The sequence below is a fragment of the Harpia harpyja genome, chromosome 2 (genome assembly GCF_026419915.1).
Source record: "Harpia harpyja isolate bHarHar1 chromosome 2, bHarHar1 primary haplotype, whole genome shotgun sequence".
In the NCBI taxonomy this organism is placed as follows: Eukaryota; Metazoa; Chordata; class Aves; order Accipitriformes; family Accipitridae; genus Harpia; species Harpia harpyja.
The window spans coordinates 41,952,503-41,972,380 of NC_068941.1; the positions used below are offsets into that span (position 1 = coordinate 41,952,503).

At 35.7% G+C, this 19,878-nt stretch overlaps 1 protein-coding gene across 4 annotated transcripts in view; it reads left to right on the forward strand.

Moving 5' to 3' along the window:
* Positions 1 to 19,590, forward strand: part of GUCY1A1 (guanylate cyclase 1 soluble subunit alpha 1) — a 40,676-nt gene extending 21,086 nt beyond the window's left edge. For 3 of the 4 annotated variants that reach the window (XM_052777884.1, XM_052777893.1, XM_052777875.1), the window contains 8 exons: positions 1,706 to 2,117; positions 5,099 to 5,160; positions 6,807 to 6,865; positions 7,945 to 8,654; positions 10,170 to 10,655; positions 11,169 to 11,312; positions 13,467 to 13,621; positions 16,454 to 19,590. In XM_052777884.1, coding sequence (XP_052633844.1) covers positions 1,869 to 2,117; positions 5,099 to 5,160; positions 6,807 to 6,865; positions 7,945 to 8,654; positions 10,170 to 10,655; positions 11,169 to 11,312; positions 13,467 to 13,621; positions 16,454 to 16,655 — 2,067 coding nt within the window. In that variant the 5' untranslated portion in view covers positions 1,706 to 1,868 and the 3' untranslated portion in view covers positions 16,656 to 19,590. Of the gene's footprint in view, positions 1 to 1,705; positions 2,118 to 5,098; positions 5,161 to 6,806; positions 6,866 to 7,934; positions 8,655 to 10,169; positions 10,656 to 11,168; positions 11,313 to 13,466; positions 13,622 to 16,453 lie in introns of those variants that run through there. The other variant, XM_052777903.1, reaches the window with a different exon arrangement.
* Positions 19,591 to 19,878: the final 288 nt, after the last annotated feature.

The window sequence follows — 19,878 nt, forward strand, 5'->3', positions numbered from 1 at the left end:
GAGTATATATGTGAGATCCATCAAAGCCATAAATTTTTTTATCCTTTGACAATGGTGCACATATATATTTTTGGTACTATTTCCCTTAACAGTTTATTTCAGTACACAGATCAGTCTAATTACAGAAAAGGTGGTTCTTTTCTGCTTTTCTTTTTTTAATAAAGTAATACAAGGTTGTATAATGGCTCCTGAATAAAAATACTTTTACAAATACATAACAATGCTTACATTATAAATAAAAGTTTTAGGTATATTTATGTATTGCGAGTGTGGTTCTTGCCTGAAATTTTTCACTGCCTCATTTGCTACACAACAGTATTCAGCAATAAAAAATAAAGCATTACTGATATCCATGCAGTAGAAACAAATGAGTTTCTGTGTAGAAACTGAAATCAGAAATACAGAATGTAAACATTCTTCAGCCTGTTGTTTTTAGCATTATGTTTATTGGTTCTTAAAATAATACTTTAATAATTTTGATAGATGTCCCCTAGAAGCTGGCCTGACACCATCAGTATTACAGCATACTTTAAGAGGGCCTTTTCTGCCAAATATATTTTTTTTCAGCAGCAGGTCCAGCCAAAGTAGCTTCTGCCTGTTTCTCCTCTTATCCATGCCACTTGTGCTGGGTCTGCAGCACTCCTCTGCTGTGCCATTCATTCCAGCTGTTTCAAAAGAAGCAGCTGATAACCTGTATCAGGGCATTAGCTATTTTTAACCCTGGTACAGTCGCTGTGTGACCCTAAATGCCCTTTGGGTATCTCAGGGGCAGGAGTAAGCAGTGTGATGCACTGGCAGATTAAAGCCATAGTGCCTCTGAAAGAAATAGTTATTGTGCTGGATCTCCCAAGAGACAAATGTAATACTTCAGCTGCTTCCAGAGTCGCCAAAAGCTCTCAAGGATTACCTTGTTAGAGTATTATATGAGGATGAGAGAATCTGATTCAATGAGATACAGTCAATAGAAAATGAAGCCCTTAAGGGAAGAGCCTTTTTCGGATTAAGTCTTACTGAAATAAATGTAACAAATGGAACAATTATTAAAAGGAAAAGTTCAGCCATTTTTTTTAATGTGTTGCTTAAAAGATACCACCTTCAAAAGCATAAAAATCCCTTGGAGTTTCCAAGCAACTACATCAGGTATGTGGTCAAATTCCCATGATGGTAGTTGTCACCAGTCAGTGGCTTTTAACGAGGCACTAACCTTTGGTCTTGGATGGCTTGCTGTTCCAGAAGTACAAGTACTAACTTTAGCCATACATTTCTTTATTACAAAAAGGGTATCTTGGTCATCAATTAAATTGAGATTTAAGTATCCATAACAAATCAGTTTCATTGTGCCATGTCAGGTAGTTTTTAATAGCTGCTTATGAAGAATTAAAAAGGTTTTCTCATTAGAATTTTGCTCTCTACTCTTTCAGAAACCTCATCCATCAATGTGACCAAAGAGATATCAGCTAAAACAACTCCTCTGCCTTAATCACTAGAGCCCCAATTCAGCTAAGAACTTAACCATGTATGTAACTTTAATTACCTGAAGCACTGAAGTCAGGAGAGATTACATGCTTAAAATGGCACATGAGCTTAAGTGCTTTGCTCAGGAAAGCCATTATTTTAATGCACATATGATAAAACTGTCACGTCACGGGAATTTAAAAGAGAAAATAAATGTTTTTAATTTTTTTTCTTTCTTCTTGTTTTGTAGGGGCACACATTTGTTCCTGTGGTGATTTATAGCCTCCAGTAATCTTCCACAGTGGTTGCCTTATCTACTATTCTGGCATCTTCTGCTCTTGTTAGTAAACAGAAGAGAACTATAAAACACAAAGCCAAGTACTCTTAATCTCAAGAGAAAGACTTTGTACAGTATGTTCTGTACAAAATTGAAAGACTTGAAGATCACAGGGGAATGTCCTTTCTCCTTACTGACTCAAAGTCACATTACTGAGGAACATGACAAGGACTGCACAGAAAACAGCTCTAGAGCAGCTTTGCCCATCTGCAAAGAAGTTCATGAAAAAGATGCTCAAGGAAAACTTCCACAAAGGAAAACGAGCAGAAGTAGAGTGTACCTGCACACATTAACTGAAAGCATCTGCAAATTAATCTTTCCTGAGGTAAATAGATACTGCATAGCAATAATAATAATTTAATAGCATTTAATTTTAAATATTTAAAAAGCATTTTAGGCAAGCCTTTAGACGTGAGCCTTTTGAAAGTTGTTTTGACTTCAAAGTTTGTGTTCTTATGTAGTTCTGCATAGTTTAAATCCTTATTTCATCCTTTTCCATTCCTTCTGGATACAATTTTGCCACAATCAGTTTTGTACACTTCACACCATCCCTTCCACTGTATTACCCTATATTTTTGCCTTGTATTTGCAACCTTCCACTATCATTTTAATTGTTCCTTTTAAATCCATGTATTTCTGTAGCAATTTTTTACATAGAGATACAGTTAGAGAAACTCTGCCTTGCTACCTAATTATGTAAATTATGTGGTCACGTCATCAATTCACCTAACTGAATCCGTACTGCTACATACATTAGTCATTATAACAATATAATTAAAATAGCTGTTTTCACCTGTTATGATGCTAATGTCCTGCCATACTATTTTTAAAAACATTATTGTCTGTGTTTACCACAAAGGTATTCTTATGTCTCTGCTCAACTCAACTGCAAATAGGTACAGTGCATGCACAGTGGTTTGCTTGAGTGGAGATGAATACCATGGTTTGTCTCTGTAAAAAGAACATGAAAAATGAAGCTCCATAACATTCAACACTTGGGCTTGCCTCAAATTCTGTGGAAAATATGAAGGAACTGACTGGTATATATTGGGACTACAAATGGCAAATGGCCAACTCTGTATAGTGAATTGATTACAATTCTATTACTTGACATTCAGTGTACCTTACTAAATGTGCTGGAGCTTGGTTAAATCTATTTGCAGATCTGTTTTCACAACTCTTCATCTATTACCCTTTTGTTAAAACTGTACATTATCAATTTTTGATAGACCCCTTTTTACCTCTGCTGCACTTACACAGAAGAAATTCATCCCTTCAAACTGATCTTTAAACATATAAAGGAAAGGAATTTTAACTCAAGAATGAACTGGCAAAGCACCCTTTCTATGGTGTCATGATTGCTGTATTGCTTTTCTAGTATATAGTTGTTTGTTGGATTTTTTAATGAAATTATTGGGGTTTTTTTCTTTAAAGAGTCGTATAAATGTATGCAGCTGCCTATTGTATAATCACGATAGGCTAGTTCATCAGCTGGGTCAAAAGCTTTGTAAAGTCAAGGCTATTATGACCATGTACCCCAGGAGCTACTGAAGCTCGAGGTTATTGTCACTGTTATTTACAGTTATTCAAGTCATATTCATTGGAGCTTTGTCCAAGTATAGTATTCTGTTCTCATGCTGATTTGGGGTCAAGATGTAAGCATTTTCCCAATCCCAGTTCTCCATAGAAGGGTTTTGCTTCTTTAAAAACATATTTTTCATTGCTTAGATACTTTATGGTGCCTTACTTAACCATCAGTGACTAACATCATCTTCTTTCCAATTGGAAACTCAAAAAAGGGGCTGCATCATGACCCCTATTGACTCATGAACTCATGAAAACAGTGAGTTGTGCATGGAAGTTCAGGGCATAGTGAATCCAGAATAACTGTTGATTAAATCTGAGATATAATGTAGTGCATGTGATATTGTTTTATTTGCTCCTTTGGGTGTTTACAGAAATATAGAGAACATTGCTCAGAGATAAGTAATGAACTGGATGGCATTCCACTTCCTGTACCAGTTTATACACAGATGTAATTTACATTGTGTTCATATACATGGTAGAACAGTTGTTCAGTTTAGATTTTTGCTTGGAAAAAGTCTCCAGAATATATTGCCTTTCTTTCACATGATATTTTCTTCATGTGTGCTAACTTTCCTTTTGAAAATAGGCAGTAAAAATACAAATAAAAAATGCAGTAGAAAATGCTAGTTTCTTCAGGGAATGAGAACCAAAGAAAAGCCAGACCACAGCAAGCCTCAAAGCCAAATTCTATCATGGCAGTATAGTACTATTCTTTATGGGAAGTTTGGGCTTCAAATGATCAGAGACTACATACATAAAACACCTCTACTGGCCCCAAAAATTTAAAATATGCATGTTTGGAAAGTGTTTTATCAGTTCCAACTAGGAACTACAGAAGGGATATGGAACCATGGGATCGAGGTTAAGATAAATCGAATTAAGGTAAATCTTCAGGATACTCTAAAGGGTCTTTTATTAGGGAATCCTTTTACAAAGGTTATCTACAGTGACTAGATTTTCATCTGGAGGATATTTGGGTTTGCAGCATACATAGCCAAACCTCTTCTTTTTCTACAAATATAAAATAAATGGTTCTAACATTGTCTTGAAATGCTATAGTCTTGAAAACAGAAAAGGAGGTAATCTGAAGCACAGAAGCTATCTTGATCTGGATTATAGCTGCATTTGAAACTCTGTTCCCTTTTGCAGTTTCAATCTTGAGACTTCTGAAAATTACCCTGAAAAAAATTTAACTCTTAATATCCCAAGAAAAGTTAACTAGTTAGCAGAGCCACTTTTTAATGTTTTGCTGTGGGCATAATGGAGAATATAACTGGCTTTTTCTGTTAGGAGAAAATATTTTAAACTAAAAAGATTTCTTTCTACATTTTGCGTCCATCGTAGGGTGTTTTTTGTGGGGGGGGAGGGGGGATGTGTAATAATAGAAAGTTGGGTTAGTTATACTTATTTCTTAGCAGCACTGTCTTTATTGCCATCTGACAACTTGGAGGTAAAGCGCATCACTATATTTAAAATGCACAACCACTGGTGCACATCAGCTAAGGGGCTTAATTATAGTGGTACTGGAGCTGAAGACATCAACATAACCTAAACCTCAAACACAGAAATGAGATGCTGTTTCTAACATCTATACCATCTTGAAAAAAGATGTTAGTCCCAAGGACAGCAAAGTAATTCTTCTCTGTATAAAAATGTTATTCTTATGATTAAATTTTCAGCAATGACATTTTAATCAACATACCTTCTTTTCTTCCCCAGTTTGAAAGGCTTAATCTTGCACTTCAGAGAACACTTGCAAAACACAGAATAAAAGAAACCAGGTAGGGATGTGTAATGGGTTTGCAACTAACTTCAGAGCAATGTTTTGCTGACAGTTCATAAGGACTCGGGTGGTGACTGGGAATCAGGACTTCTGGAATCTGTTTTCAGTTATCTTGACAAATTGGTGTGTAACATTTCATGTAGTGTAAATTAATAATGATTTACTTTATTTTAAAGTATTTACAAATATTTAAATCTCTCACAAAGTTGACTTAATGGGCAAATTTAGCCATTTGTGCAGGGAAACAGCCAAGGACTTTTTTTAAAATGAGCAAATGTTTTGGAGGAACTCAAGAGACTACGCAGGCATAGATGGAAAGGTAGATAGGATTGTATGTGGATCTAGCCCAGTGTTTCCAAGATCCCGGGAAAAGAATTTTAAATGCAAATGATTAGTATTATACAAAAAAAAAATTGGCTTCTGATACAGTAAACAACCATACACTACAGATACTGACATACATGTTTTCTCTGGGCTCACTTGGCTTCTGTTTTCTGTTTTGGAGGAACTTGGCTTGATTTTCAGCACTCCTTAGTACTAATCCAATACTAATCATTTGAGCCTTGTAGGGAGTGAGAATTTCTTAGTGTCTCATTATACATTGAGGATTCAATTTATTGAATGCATCTGAAAAAATAAGCCCCTCCGTTTAAATCTCCTTTCAAAAGTGGAGGAAAATAATGAAGTTGGAAACTACACTGTTGCTCACCTTGATAAGAATAGGTAATTACAATATATCTTTTAAATTATACTTGATATTTTCAAAGCACTTTACATGCATTGACTAAACCAAAGGTAGCTGGTCAGATGTGTGTTGCAATTGCCGACTGGCTTATTGATATGAATATTTTCCCTATCTTTAATTATGTGTTGCTTCCTGGAGTAGTTGTTTGAAACAAAAAATTACTATGCTATTCTGAATGATGTAATAATGCAAATGTAAAACAGATCTAAATGTCTCTATTGCTTCTGCATGTAAATATATCTAAGATATTTCAAGTGAAGACATTCAGAAAGCATGTATCAAAAGCTTATTGCTTATATGGAGGTTAATCTAAGCTACATGCCCTTCTTATAATTTTGGGTCTGATATTCAGGTTGACATTTATTGACCTCAGAGAATTCAGAGGGCTGCAGTTTTGTGTCACAGAATCTGGATTACTACCAATGAACAAGTAATTTTGAAGTTAATAGTTGCTATTGGTATTTCCTCTCAAAACAGAATACCTTCTCACCTCTTTTGAATGTAATGCAATGTAATTCCAATAAATGCTTGAATATAAATTCCAATCATATTTTATAATACGTTATGAAATATAGTTATGGCTTCAAGCAAAAAACCCAAACCAAACAAAAACCAGCCCTGTTGCAACCTAACAGCTTTTAATCAATGACAGTCTATAGCATTTGGCCTCAATCCATAATCTGAGCTCAGACCACTAAAACTTTAATTTATCACAAATGCACTGGATTATCTAAGATCCTATCAAGACCCTATTTTGAATTAATCAAAACCTGCCTATTTGATCAGCAAAACTTGGTCTGTACACATTAAAGACAGGGTAGGTAACTTCTGTTACTATTTTTACCATGTTTTACCCTGATTTTTCAGGGGGGTTATTTACATTTTTATGATCTTTACAGAAAAACTGGGGATAGAGAAGATTTTGAAAAAATAATCAGTGATCATGCTAATGCAGCAGGTAATGTAAGCTTGTTTAATAATAGATATATATATAAAATATATAGATTATATGTAAGTTATCTATATAAAATTATATATGTATATATAAATTAGTCTTGTTACTAAGAATAATTTCCTCCACGTAAGGGCTGCAGTGATACTGACAACACAGAGCCTAAACTATAATCTCTGCAACTAACATTTCAGTGTGTCAAAATTTGAGCTGAAGAGATGAGTTTCATCTCTCAGGTGTCATAAAATCATCCACCCCTATAATCCAACATCTAGAGGGAGTTGTAACATACATTCAGTAATAAGTTACAGATTTATACTCATGAAAAACTGTTTGATCCTTTTCATCTTCTGAAGGACTGGAGTCTGTTGGAAGAGAACTGCTGTAATTTGCAATATGGAACTCTCTGGCTACATCTGTAATAGTAAATTAACATTTCCAGGAACTGAAACATGGTCTGTACACCTAAACTGTTACCCTGGTGCTGGCACACAGTTGGCTTGTGACAGATAACACTTTTCCAAATGATTTCCATTAACGGTTGGGGAGTTGGAATATTCCCCACAGTCAGTCTGCATGCAGCTATCCTGTTTAAACAAATTTACTAGCAAAGATGTGCACTGTTCTGTGCCAGCTGGCCTCAGTGTCCTGGAATATTCCTAGGGTCATTTAATTTATTGGATCAGGCATAGTACTTATATCTGCATTTGTGCACAGATCCTATTTTATTCTTAATTTTTATTCTTATTTTAACTTTTCAAATTCTTATTTTATTTCTTCATATCAAGATAAGGGAATTGGCTTAAAACCTGTGCCAAAACGTGCATTCATTCTGTCTACATCTCTACAAACAACACTGAGTCTTGGATCTTTCCAAACTACAACCTATTGTCTCCCTGTTTTCCAGGCAACACAAGTATGTCTTTGGTTAGAGCAGGACTCCTAAATGAGAGGGCCCTCAGCTGTCAGTGCTGAATCAGGGAAGGATATTGCTAATTTGATTTGGTCTAGCATGAAAAATGTGGAGGTTAGCCTGAGATTCAGTGTGATGAGTGCAGTTCTTACTAAAATGTAGTTTCATGCAGGTGTTCCTGTGGAGTCTCTACAGGAATCTCTTGGTGAAGAGCTATTCAAAATATGCTATGAAGAGGATGAACACATATTAGGGGTTATTGGAGGAACCCTTAAGGACTTCTTGAACAGTTTCACTACTCTGCTGAAGCAGAGCGGCCACAGCCAAGAAGCAGGAAAAAAGGACAGACTTGAAGACGCCTCCATATTATGCCTGGAGAAAGATCAGGACTTCTTAAATGTGTATTATTTCTTTCCTAAGAAAATTACGAGTCTTATTCTATCTGGTATTATTAAAGCAGCAGCTCATATTTTGTATGAAACTGAGGTGGAAGTGATGCTCATGCCTCCTTGTTTCCACAATGACTGCACTGAGTTTGCTAATCAGCCTTATTTGCTGTACTCTATACAAGTCAAAAGTGCAAAACCTTCGTTATCTCCATGTAAACCACAGTCTTCACTTGTGATTCCTGCCTCTGTGTTCTGTAAGACTTTCCCATTTCATTTTATGTTTGACAAGGATATGTCAGTTCTTCAAATTGGAAATGGGATAAGAAGACTTTTGACCAGGAGAGAATTTCAAGCTAAGCCTAATTTTGAAGAGTATTTTGAAATTCTTACCCCCAAAGTAAGCTGCACTTTCAGTGGAATAATGACAATGCTAAATATGCAGTTTACTGTACGAGTCAGAAGATGGGATAATACTGATATGAAATCATCCATGGTAAGAGACTTTTTATAACCATTACTTCTGTGAGGAATTTTTTTCTTCAGATAGAGTTAAAATAGCCACAAAACATGGTGCACTTTGCATTGTCTACCTCTCAACATTGCATACAACTGAATAATAATGATTTGAGGGCACTCTAATGTAATTCAGATTCTGAAGCCAATATTCAGTCAAAATTCTGCTTTAGGACTTTTACACAAGTAAAATCTGACTGTTAACTTGATTTTACTAAAAAAAATAATTTTGAAATACTGATAAACTCAGTAAATTGAGATAAAGCCAATGACATGCCATGCTGCTGAAAATAAAGACATCTCCAACACAAAGACCACAAAGCAGGGAAAGCTTTATCAAAGTGCCCCTCAATCATCTGGAAACAACAGCTCTAGGATTTGGGGAAAGAAGTAGACATTTCCTGTGCTCATTCAGCCTTTGGTATCTGGTATTTTGATATCTTTGATATTCTGATGTTTTCATCAGATGTAATTGCCAAAGGTCCCACTTAGTTTCAGCTGATGGGATTACTTACTGGTTTTGCCAAAGCTGGGTCTGTGGCAAATGACCTGGGACTGTAAAAAACAAATATTCAATGACTGCTTTTATTCATCACTGGCCCCAGCTGAATTCCAGCTTATATACACCCGAGACACTCCAGGATGAATTACCAGTTCAGACTCAACACTCCAAGAACTTAAATGAAGAATGGTAATAAGGGTTTCACCCAGTTATTAATGAAATGGGAAAAAATGTTGCATTGATTAGCTACTTCATCTCAGATCCGTTTCTGCACTAGGCAACAGTTTAATGATTACAAGGGGTAGTAGATTCTGCTTTGCTTTTGCATGTATTTACATATGCAAATGTCTATTAGCAAGTAACAGGTTTTCTTCAAAAAATGGTCTTTCAAAGCAATGTGAAGTGTAGCTCTGCAGCACCTTGCACATTACACAACTGAATACAGAAATTACATAAAAACACTTCACAAAATATTTTGCTTTTTTAGATCATTAAAATGGGATATTTCTGCCATTTATGCCTTTAATTTTAAATTGCAGTGAGTACTGAACGTCCTATGATAAAATTGAAGCAGATTTTCTCACTTTATCTTACAAAGAAAGTGGTGTATGAATTAAACACTAGAGTTATTAGCAGAAATTCATAGGCCATAGTAACATTTTCTCAATAGGTGAAAATGCACAAAATTCTTTTTTTTGTTTTTCTCTTCTTCTTAAGCTAAAACTGATACTGATACTCAAACATAAGTAGGTGTTTATCCTAAAGTTGTGGCCTAACTTTTGTACCAGAAGTCTCAAGCAAAATAAACTTATTTGTTGGCTCTATGATTTAGCACTGCATGTTTTATCTTAAGCAACTAAATGAAAATGTAAGGACTATGGACCGGTCTGATTTTCCTACGTTTCAGCAAAATGTAATTCCTGTAAAACTTCTTGCTTCTAAACTATTGCCATGCATGTTTTGCATGAATTCTTGTTTCTTTAACTGTTTCAGGTAATGGATCTTAAAGGCCAAATGATCTATATTTTTGAATCCAGTGCCATCCTATTCTTGGGATCGCCTTGTGTGGATAGACTAGAAGATTTTACAGGACGTGGATTGTACCTCTCAGATATTCCCATTCACAATGCATTGAGAGATGTTGTTCTGATAGGAGAGCAGGCCAGAGCTCAGGATGGACTGAAGAAGAGGTTAGGAAAGCTAAAAGCAACCCTTGAGCAGGCCCATCAAGCACTTGAAGAAGAAAAGAAGAAGACCGTAGATCTTCTGTTTTCAATCTTTCCTGGAGAGGTTGCTCAGCAGCTGTGGCAGGGGCAAGTTGTGCAAGCCAAGAAATTTAATAATGTCACAATGCTTTTCTCTGACATTGTTGGATTCACTGCCATTTGTTCCCAATGCTCACCTATGCAGGTTATCACCATGCTTAATGAGCTTTATACTCGCTTCGATTACCAATGTGGAGAGCTAGATGTCTACAAGGTACACAATTTATTGTATTTCTGTGGGGTTGTGGGGCAGGAAAGGAAAGGAAGACTAAATGGGACAGAGGATAATAGAAGTCCAAAAATTATTTTGCCCTAAAGCTTCGTTATAAGAAAGACATATTAAGATAAATAATAAAACAACAAAAAAAATCAACAGGATCAGCCATTCATGCAGCCAAGAGAGAAACCCATCAAACTTAAGAGTTAATTTAAAAAATTCATTTCAATGATAGTGCTGTGAATCTGGAGTAAATAGGTGTTTAATGTAGCTATGGGTGCCTGACAGCAGGTGAGCAAGGAGAAGTATTTTAGCGTCATGCCCAGCAATAAACACAAGTTGTGCAATTTTTCCTTTTGAATGATACTGCAGGATTTGCCCATGACTTAAATAATATAGCAGGACAAGTAAGACTCAGTCAATATGTAGGTACAATTCTTACTGAAGCCACAGACTATTCTTTTATATGTCAAACAGTCTAACAGTAAGGAACAAATATGCCTGTTTTAGGTTGAGACTATTGGAGATGCCTACTGTGTCGCTGGAGGTTTACACAAAGAAAGTGAAACACATGCTATTCAGATAGCATTGATGGCCCTGAAGATGATGGAGCTGTCAGATGAGGTGGTGTCTCCCCATGGAGAGCCTATCAAGGTCATATATTTTATTGTATTTTATATGGTTAAAGTGGGCATTTTTGATTGTTTAGTTGCTTTTGGGGTTTTTGTCTCAAGGAAATTTTGTATCATTGCATTAACTCAGTCAAGTTGGGGCATCAAGTGTGTATGGCTGGAGAAGCTGACCTTTTGAGTTCTACGAATGAGAGTTTTGTGGAGAGGTAAAGATGAAACAGAGATTTGAAAATCAATCCAAAAGACTTAAATGCAGTGAAATCAATAGGTGCACACTGACATGCTGCAGTTTTTGTCTCAGTAGCAGTAAGTTTGTCAGTGGCATGGAATATCCTGTTACTGTTTTCTAATGAGGAGACTAATCCTCTCTCAAAATTAGACCCAATGAGAACATCTAAGTCTTTTGAAGTAACAGGTATAAATACGAATCATCAAAGACATGTTCCAATTGCAGTAATCCACATATCTTTAAAGGATTCTGTTGCTGTTCTCGTTTTACAGTCAGATACTGAGCCGCTACCATAAGATAATGGTGTAAATGCTGTCAAAGCAAATGTTAGATTCAGTGGTAGTTATATTTATGGCTTCCTTTCAATGAGGACTTACACATGTACTGAACTTTTCATGTAGGTTTTTCTCTCACTGAGAAAAAAAGAGAAAGGCCTGTGTGCATGACAAATGATGTGGACCTTCTACTAAGTTCAAATGTCCTGGAATGGGGTCCTATTATTTTTAATACAGGTGTCCTAGTTCATTATTTCATTCATTTGCTGATTTTTAACATTTCTGTTCATTTGTTCCTTTAGAAGACTTCAGGCTTCTTTGATTTCAGATCAAGGAATATTTATATTCCAAGACAAAGAAAATCATTATTAAGAGGATTACATGCTCCACATTTATCACAGAGAGAACAGCAGTATTATATTATAAATAAATGTCATTTGTTTTGTATTTCACAATATCAAATTAAATTACACTTAAAAAATCTGGAAACATCTTGACAATATTATAACCTGTTTATAATTTCTACGTAAATGCTACCTCTATAATTTTGAATGAGGAATGCTATTACATTTTAAAAAGTAATATTAAAATAAGGAGAAAAAAATTGTATAAATACCTACTAGAAGCTTCTTAGAAGAAAATTGAATCTTTCTATTTTTAATGAAAGCATGCATCTATTTTAATGAAATGCTTCATGAAAGCATTGGCTGTTTTGCAAAGCAACAAATATGTCACACACTCTACTGTCATTTTATGTATCAATTGTCAAAGAAAAAGATGTAACTGCAAACCGCTTACTTTAAATCAGACTTATATATTGATGTACATATTTCAGCCATCTTTGCTGTGTGGGTGGATTTTGCTTTTATTGTAGGCTTTTCTGCTTTTCCACTCAAAATTAGAAATTGTGACTTCTTCATAGTGATATGCTATTCTCTTGATATGTAAAGCATAGCACAGATAGTAGATACACAAGCTTCCCAACATCATGCCATTAGTGTGTCAGAGTGCTATTCTGAAGAAAACATGTCTACATATGTATAATGTGCATAAGAACACATCTCAAAAAAAAAAAAAAAAAGAACCTAGAAAGCAGCACCAGCTAAGCAAAACTCAAAAATCTGAGTATGAGTTACAAAGAAGAGGTATCAGAATGTTGCAACTGTTGTATAATTTGATTACTTATCAAAATTCTGTACTCTGGGATTGGGATTTACCCTATGTGCGACCTTGTCAATAGAATTCAGTTGGAACTGCAGCATATACATACTGTCTTTGCTATTTCCTAAGACTTGTCTTCTGACTGTGACAGCAAAGCAAGTACTATTCATTAACTATCACCAGTCATGTAATTCCTCCCAGAAAAGTATCCAAGTGTCATAGTAACTCCTGCTGATGTTTCTAGATCAATTTACTGCCACAGAGACCAGCGTTATCACAGTCATATCAGATGAAGGATTACTTACTATAAATGCAAAGCAAGGTAAACTTCAGCTAGTTTCCTCTCCATAAGAAGTGATGACCGGAATACAGACATTTTAAGGAGACTGTACTAACTCAATTTATATTAGTAGCTCTTTTTTTTTTTTTTTTAATAGAGGAAGAATTTCTAAAACTGACTTTAACCATTTTATTTTACCTAATAATGCTGTTTTCTGTCTTTTATTTAAAGATGCGTATTGGCCTTCATTCTGGATCTGTCTTTGCTGGAGTTGTTGGGGTTAAAATGCCTCGTTACTGCCTTTTTGGAAATAATGTAACTCTTGCCAATAAGTTTGAATCTTGCAGTATACCTAGAAAAATAAACGTCAGCCCAACAACTTACAGGTACAGTGCTTCATACCTGTAAAATTTCCACTTGAAGTAGTTACTGTAATAGTTGATTGTCTTCCTGTTCTTTCCCTGCCCCCCTCTGAAATACTGCTGTTTATTTTCCTTTTTCTCTTTTTATCTGACTGCTCATAAATGCACCATGGTTATTTTTAGTCAGAATACAACCAGCAGCAGTGAGAAAAAGGGCAAAACAGAACAGTTGATACTTATTTTTTCAGATGTTACATTTAAAATAAATGGACTGCCTGGGCCAATTTTGCTTCTCACCCTGCAGCTGTACACCTCTTGCTTTTTTTTTCCTTCTCTCATATAGCTGGCTCCTCTTTGAGCTATGTGGCTTTAAGTGTGAACTGGATGCCAAACTGGCTGCAGGTGCCCTTGAAAGTAACAACCTTACTGAAGAATTGTTAAACATCACCCTACACATCTTCATTCTCTTGGTTAGGGAAGATTAATGAATAGATTACAATGAATCAACCACTCCAGTGTTTAGTTCATACAGGTCTTGATCCCAGCTCAGTTTAAACCTTTTAGTATGGAACTTAGGCTGTACTATTTATCCACTCAGATCAGACATTCTTAGTAACGTGTACTATGTGATTATGCAGACAGCTAGCAGGCTCTTCCATGGGAAATACACCATCTTTCCTTTGTCCTTCGAACCTAATACTCTTTTCGTATTATCTGTTTAATTGTACTTAAAAATCACCTTACAACATGTTCATGGCCAAGAATAGTGTTTATAGGTGCCAGGCAAAATAATAGGAAACTGTTTTGAATTTGATGGTAACAGTCTACATCTGAACTCCAGGTCCAGGTCTGAATTTTATGCCACTGAGCTGATAGAGACTATTGTTTCTTCTAGAGTGGCCAAAAGTTTTATAAGAATGAACTGTAGAGAGTTAATCTACTCGTAGAAAGTGATATTGCTGGCTGTGTAAAATTACCAGGAATATGGATATAAATTATTTTTTTCCTTTTAAGGAAGCTCTGCTACCTTCACTGCAGCCTGGACAGTCAATTAGTTGTTCCTACTCTGCTTGTACCCACTGCCATATATCTGATAATGTCTTGTGGCAAGATTCTGTGTCCAAAGTCAGACAGAGAATTTGGACCAGGATCCTGACATCCCCTGCAGCATGTGCTATGTGACTTACAGGATGCCAAACTTTAGATTATCTCATATAGGTGATTTAGATAAAAGTAGCACAGGTATTCAGGCACACAGTAAGTAACCTTTTCAATCATGCACTCTAAACAAATACAGAGATAGCATTAGCATCGCTGGTGCTTATGTATGTGTCCTGGTTTCAGCTGGGATAGAGTTAACTGTCTTCCTAGTAGCTGGTACAGTGCTATGTTTTGAGTTCAGAGCGAAGAATGTTGATAACACTGATGTTTTCAGTTGTTGCTCAGTAGTGTTTAGACTAAAGTCAAGGATTTTTCAGCTTCTCATGCCCAGCCAGTGAGAAAGCTGGAGGGGCACAAGAAGTTGGCACAGGACACAGCCAGGGCACCTGACCCAAACTGGCCAACGGTGTATTCCATACCATGTGACGTCCCATCCAGTATAGGAACGGGGAAGTGGGGGTGGGGAATCGCCGCTCGGGGACTGGCTGGGTGTCGGTCGGCGGGTGGTGAGCAATTGCACTGCGCATCATTTGTACATTCCAATCCTTTCATTATTGCTGTTGTCATTTTATCAGTGTTATCATTATCATTATTAGTTTCTTCTTTTCTGTTCTATTAAACCGTTCTTATCTCAACCCACGGGTTTTGCTTCTTTTCCCGATTTTCTCCCCCATCCCACTGGGTGGGGGGGGAGGAGTGAGTGAGCGGCTGCGTGGTGTTTAGTTGCTGGCTGGGGTTAAACCACGACAGTATGTCAGAAGAACAGTGCTGGCCAATGCTGATTTTTTTTCCACATCCATACGGAAAATAATTTTGAATGATACTGACTACAGTCTTTTCTTAAAATCATTCGTCCACACAAGACTTGCCTATAACTTGTGGCATACGTAGATTTCTGCATGGCTGTGTATTCATCTCAAGACAATATTTGAAATGAGTATACTGTTGAAAAAAAAAGAGAATTAATTCTCTGAGTGCCTAGAAAATAGGCAATTTGGTTAAACTATTGTTACTATTGTTGTGGTATGTTTGGTTTTTTCCCTGAGTGAATGATGTGTTAACCTCCTTTTTGTTTAGTGTTTTTTTCTTTTTGATTTGTACACCAATTCTAAACACATATTGCTAACATTATGGTACCTTGCACAATTCCTGTGTATTGCAATAATTGTTTGGAAGCTTATATACCAATCATCAGTATTTATACCTACCGATTAGCAGTCTGTGTTTCAGATACAGAAGACCACGGGGTTTAGTGGATGCATGTGTGAAAAAGCAAAATTATTAGAATTGGTAAGAGGATCTGAATAGTTTAATTAATAAGCTTTTCAGTCCTTCATTAGTTGAAACATTAATTATGGTGCCAGTTTCACGTGCAAATCTGAGCTAGCTTTCAGTACTAAATAATTTTTTTAAATATTTACAACAAACATACCACTTACATGAAAAACATTGACAAGACAAAAACAGAGAGCCAATATTCCTGTTTGCACTGGTGCACAAGTTAATAGATTATCAAGGTTATCAAATAAACAGTATTTTTTTTATATTATCAGTAAATAACATATAAATATTAAATTAGACTCTGCCCTGCTACATTCTGCCCTGCAGTACCTGAAGAATTATTGAATGTTGGCACTTGTAGTAACAATTAGTGACTGATTCATTTTTAATCAAGATGATTCATTTTTGTTCTAGGTTGTTAAAGGAATATCCAGGTTTTGTGTTCACACCTCGCTCAAGAGAAGAGCTTCCACCAAATTTTCCCACTGATATCCCTGGAATTTGCTATTTTCTGGATGCTTATATTCAAGGAACAAACTCACAGACTTGGTTTCAAAAGAGAGATTTGGAAGACGGCAATGCCAATTTTTTGGGTGAGGAAACAGGAATAGACTAAATGGTACATTCACAAGTGTATAGAATAAGTTTATAAATATTTTGATTTTTTTGTATGAATTGCAAATTTTTAAAAATGTATGAAACATGAAAGCACTTTAGATTGTTAACACCTGAAAGCCAGTATTAAAATTTCAGGAAGTACGTCACTGACTACTTTTTATTTTTTTCTTTGCATAGGAACATAGTCACTAAAATAATGTTGCAACTTCACTGTTGAAAATGCTACTAAAACCTACATTTTCCCTGTGGTAATTTGTAAGTGCGTAACAGCTCTCTGAGTTCTCTCTGTGCTGAGAATTCTAGATGTATTGTATATGCAGCGTGTCAGGAAATGTAATGTGCAAGTGATGCAGCTACATGCAGTGTTGTGAGCTGGTGCTTATCAATGACTATTAAAATATATTTTCTTAGTGATTCCATAAGAAAATGTCCATTAAAATATTGTTGTTGCTATCACATACGCATTCCAGTGCATCATTTGGGCCCTATCCTAGAAGCTGCTGACCATCTTCTAACACTGATTGGAGTCAACGTGTTGAGGGTGCTCAGCATCTTCTGGATCAGGCTGCTAACTGTAGCTAATACACATATACATAGCAAAGTTTGCTGCTTACTGTTTCATGAACTTTATTTTGTGTATAAAATGAATATAGATTAAAGCACTGTATAATTACATACTAAAGTCTCTGTAATCATCAAACCATATTTTAGTTTTTGGGGTTTTTAAAATACTTTACAAAAATAATAATATCCACTTGCTATTATGTATTAGAGCAATAAATGTTTTCTTTTTGTTGTCATTTAAATTTGAAATGTTTTAAAAGAAGTGTAATAAAACATGCTTTGAAGTGTTCGCTTAGAATGGAAATTCCAGTCAGACTGTTTAAAATCGAACAGAAGCACACTGGTTTAAAGCTATGATCCTTATTCAGAACGGCAACTTGGGTATGAATGACATATTATTGAAATTCCTGTGGTATACTCACTTTAAAGTTGCCAGGGAATCTACAAGTCAACAGAAATGCTTTAAAACATATGAACACATATGTGAGATATTACTATTAATACAGTACAAGCTTTTCTATTGTGAATGGTGGAACATGAGTGGAGAACTCTAAAGGGTCTGCCTCTAGAACTGGCAGAATAGAGTTAGTTACGAGTCCTGAGTTTAGGATTCTGCCTCTCTAACTAGCAGATCCATCTGCACAGAAATTTCTCCATGCCACACAGTTTGATCCCACCTGCGGGCTGGAGAACTGCACTGCTTACACACATAAAATATTTCCAGGAGTATCAAATATTATTAGTTATTATTCTAACCTCTTAAACTGTTTGGTTTTGGCATATCAAGCATAAAAGTCTTTCTTCAAGCTACTTGCTACTGAATCAGATTTTGCTCTCTGAATATTTACAGGGAGCAATTACATTAGACTAAGGTGCCAGTCTGTTCATTTTCTGAACTTGACAGGTTCATTCTGAAGCTCAATACACTTTTATCCTACTATGTTGCAGTAGAAACTCATACAGAACATGTACTATCAGAGCCTTGAGAAAAATCCTTATAAGGGACTAGCACTAAGAACATTTTAAAAGCATATTTTAATTCAGATTTCCTGTAAGCAGCATTTGAACAAAACTTGAAACATTGAATCCTGCTATTGCTTGAGGTCTCCTGTATCCATCCAAGATGGTTAGAAATAATTGTGACACAAAAGTGGAACCTGAAAGTCTCTCTATATATGCACATCTCTCTCTTGCACACGTCATACCTATACACGCACATATACAAGCATATGTATTTGTAACATTTTTAACAGCAGTGTTTCAAGGAATGAGAACTATGCAAACCTTGGCAACTGATCTTTGCAATATTATTTTGGTCAGAAAATTCTGTTCTATTGACATAAATACCAGGATGCTGGTAGCAGTCCCATGTGTCTGCTCCTGGATTTAAAAATGTGGGAGTGTTTGACGACCGACTCTTAGTAGGCTCATGGTATTAAGCCAGTAATGACTGAAGTCAGTAGGAATCTATCCATCCCTGTCATCTGTTGAATGTTAAAAAACAAATAGGCTTTTAAATAAAAAGGATTTCTTTCTCCATATTTACCAAATGGGAGGGACTCTTAGGAGTGAATTTCCTTTTGTCCCCAGGAAAGAACTATTGCTGGACTGGATGATGGCCGTTCTCAAAGCCAGATTTCATATAAATCTGTCATTCAGTAGGATGTTCATCATGGCAGTTCCCGACACCTTCCTAAATGTATCTCTGTAAAATAAAATGTGCCCTTGGCCTTAGTTCTTATTACAGATCAAATTAATCTTCCAACATTACTTTTTATAACTCTCTGTTTTTTAACAAACCCTAGGCTACATTACCAGCTGGGATAGAATTGCTGTAGAGTTCCTTTTACTTCACTAACTTTTTTTTCTGAAAAGTTCAAAACATTCCCATGTCTACTTCAGCCTTGGTTCAGAGAAAAATCCTGATAAGGCGCTTAAGTGTACACATAAAACAATACACTTGAATCTCAGTGAAGTAAATAGGATTTAGGCAGGTATTTAAGACAATGATTCAAGAAAGTTCATTAAAATGTACTTGTGTTCAGGCCTGTTCTGAAAAAAAACCCACAAGCCTATGCTTAGCTTTAAGCAGAACTGAAAAATTTAGGTCTCACTTAAACCTGTTTAAGTTTTTTGCTGAATGAATATGTATTTAATAAGGGACAATTATTTTTAACTAATCTTTTCACTTAGATCTTAATTAGTCCTTTCACTTTTTAAGTAATCTTTTCACTTAAATTAAAGCCAATGGGAAAAAAGGAATCAGAAAGCCAATGAGCAAATTGTTGAGATAAACAAAAGGAAGGCAATTTAACTGATATAATACTGGGAGATTTTGCAAGGAAATAAAACAGTTGTTTTTAAGCTGATGTCTTGTATAGTCTTATGTTGTATGATATTGTGAAAGTCTTCAGAGACCATGCAATGCTATTTATATAAATATACAAATACCTTAGTATTATGTCCAGAAACAGTTTTGTTATTATGTGAATTTTTATTTTATTAGTTCTTGAAGATTCGGTGGGGCTGACTCCTGTTCACATTTACACTACGTGATGGAAGATAACATTTTTATCACACTGCAATTTCTTTGCCAAAGAGGTGTAAATGGCCCTTGAAATAAATAAAAAGTGGATCCTTTGAATCTTAACAGTGAC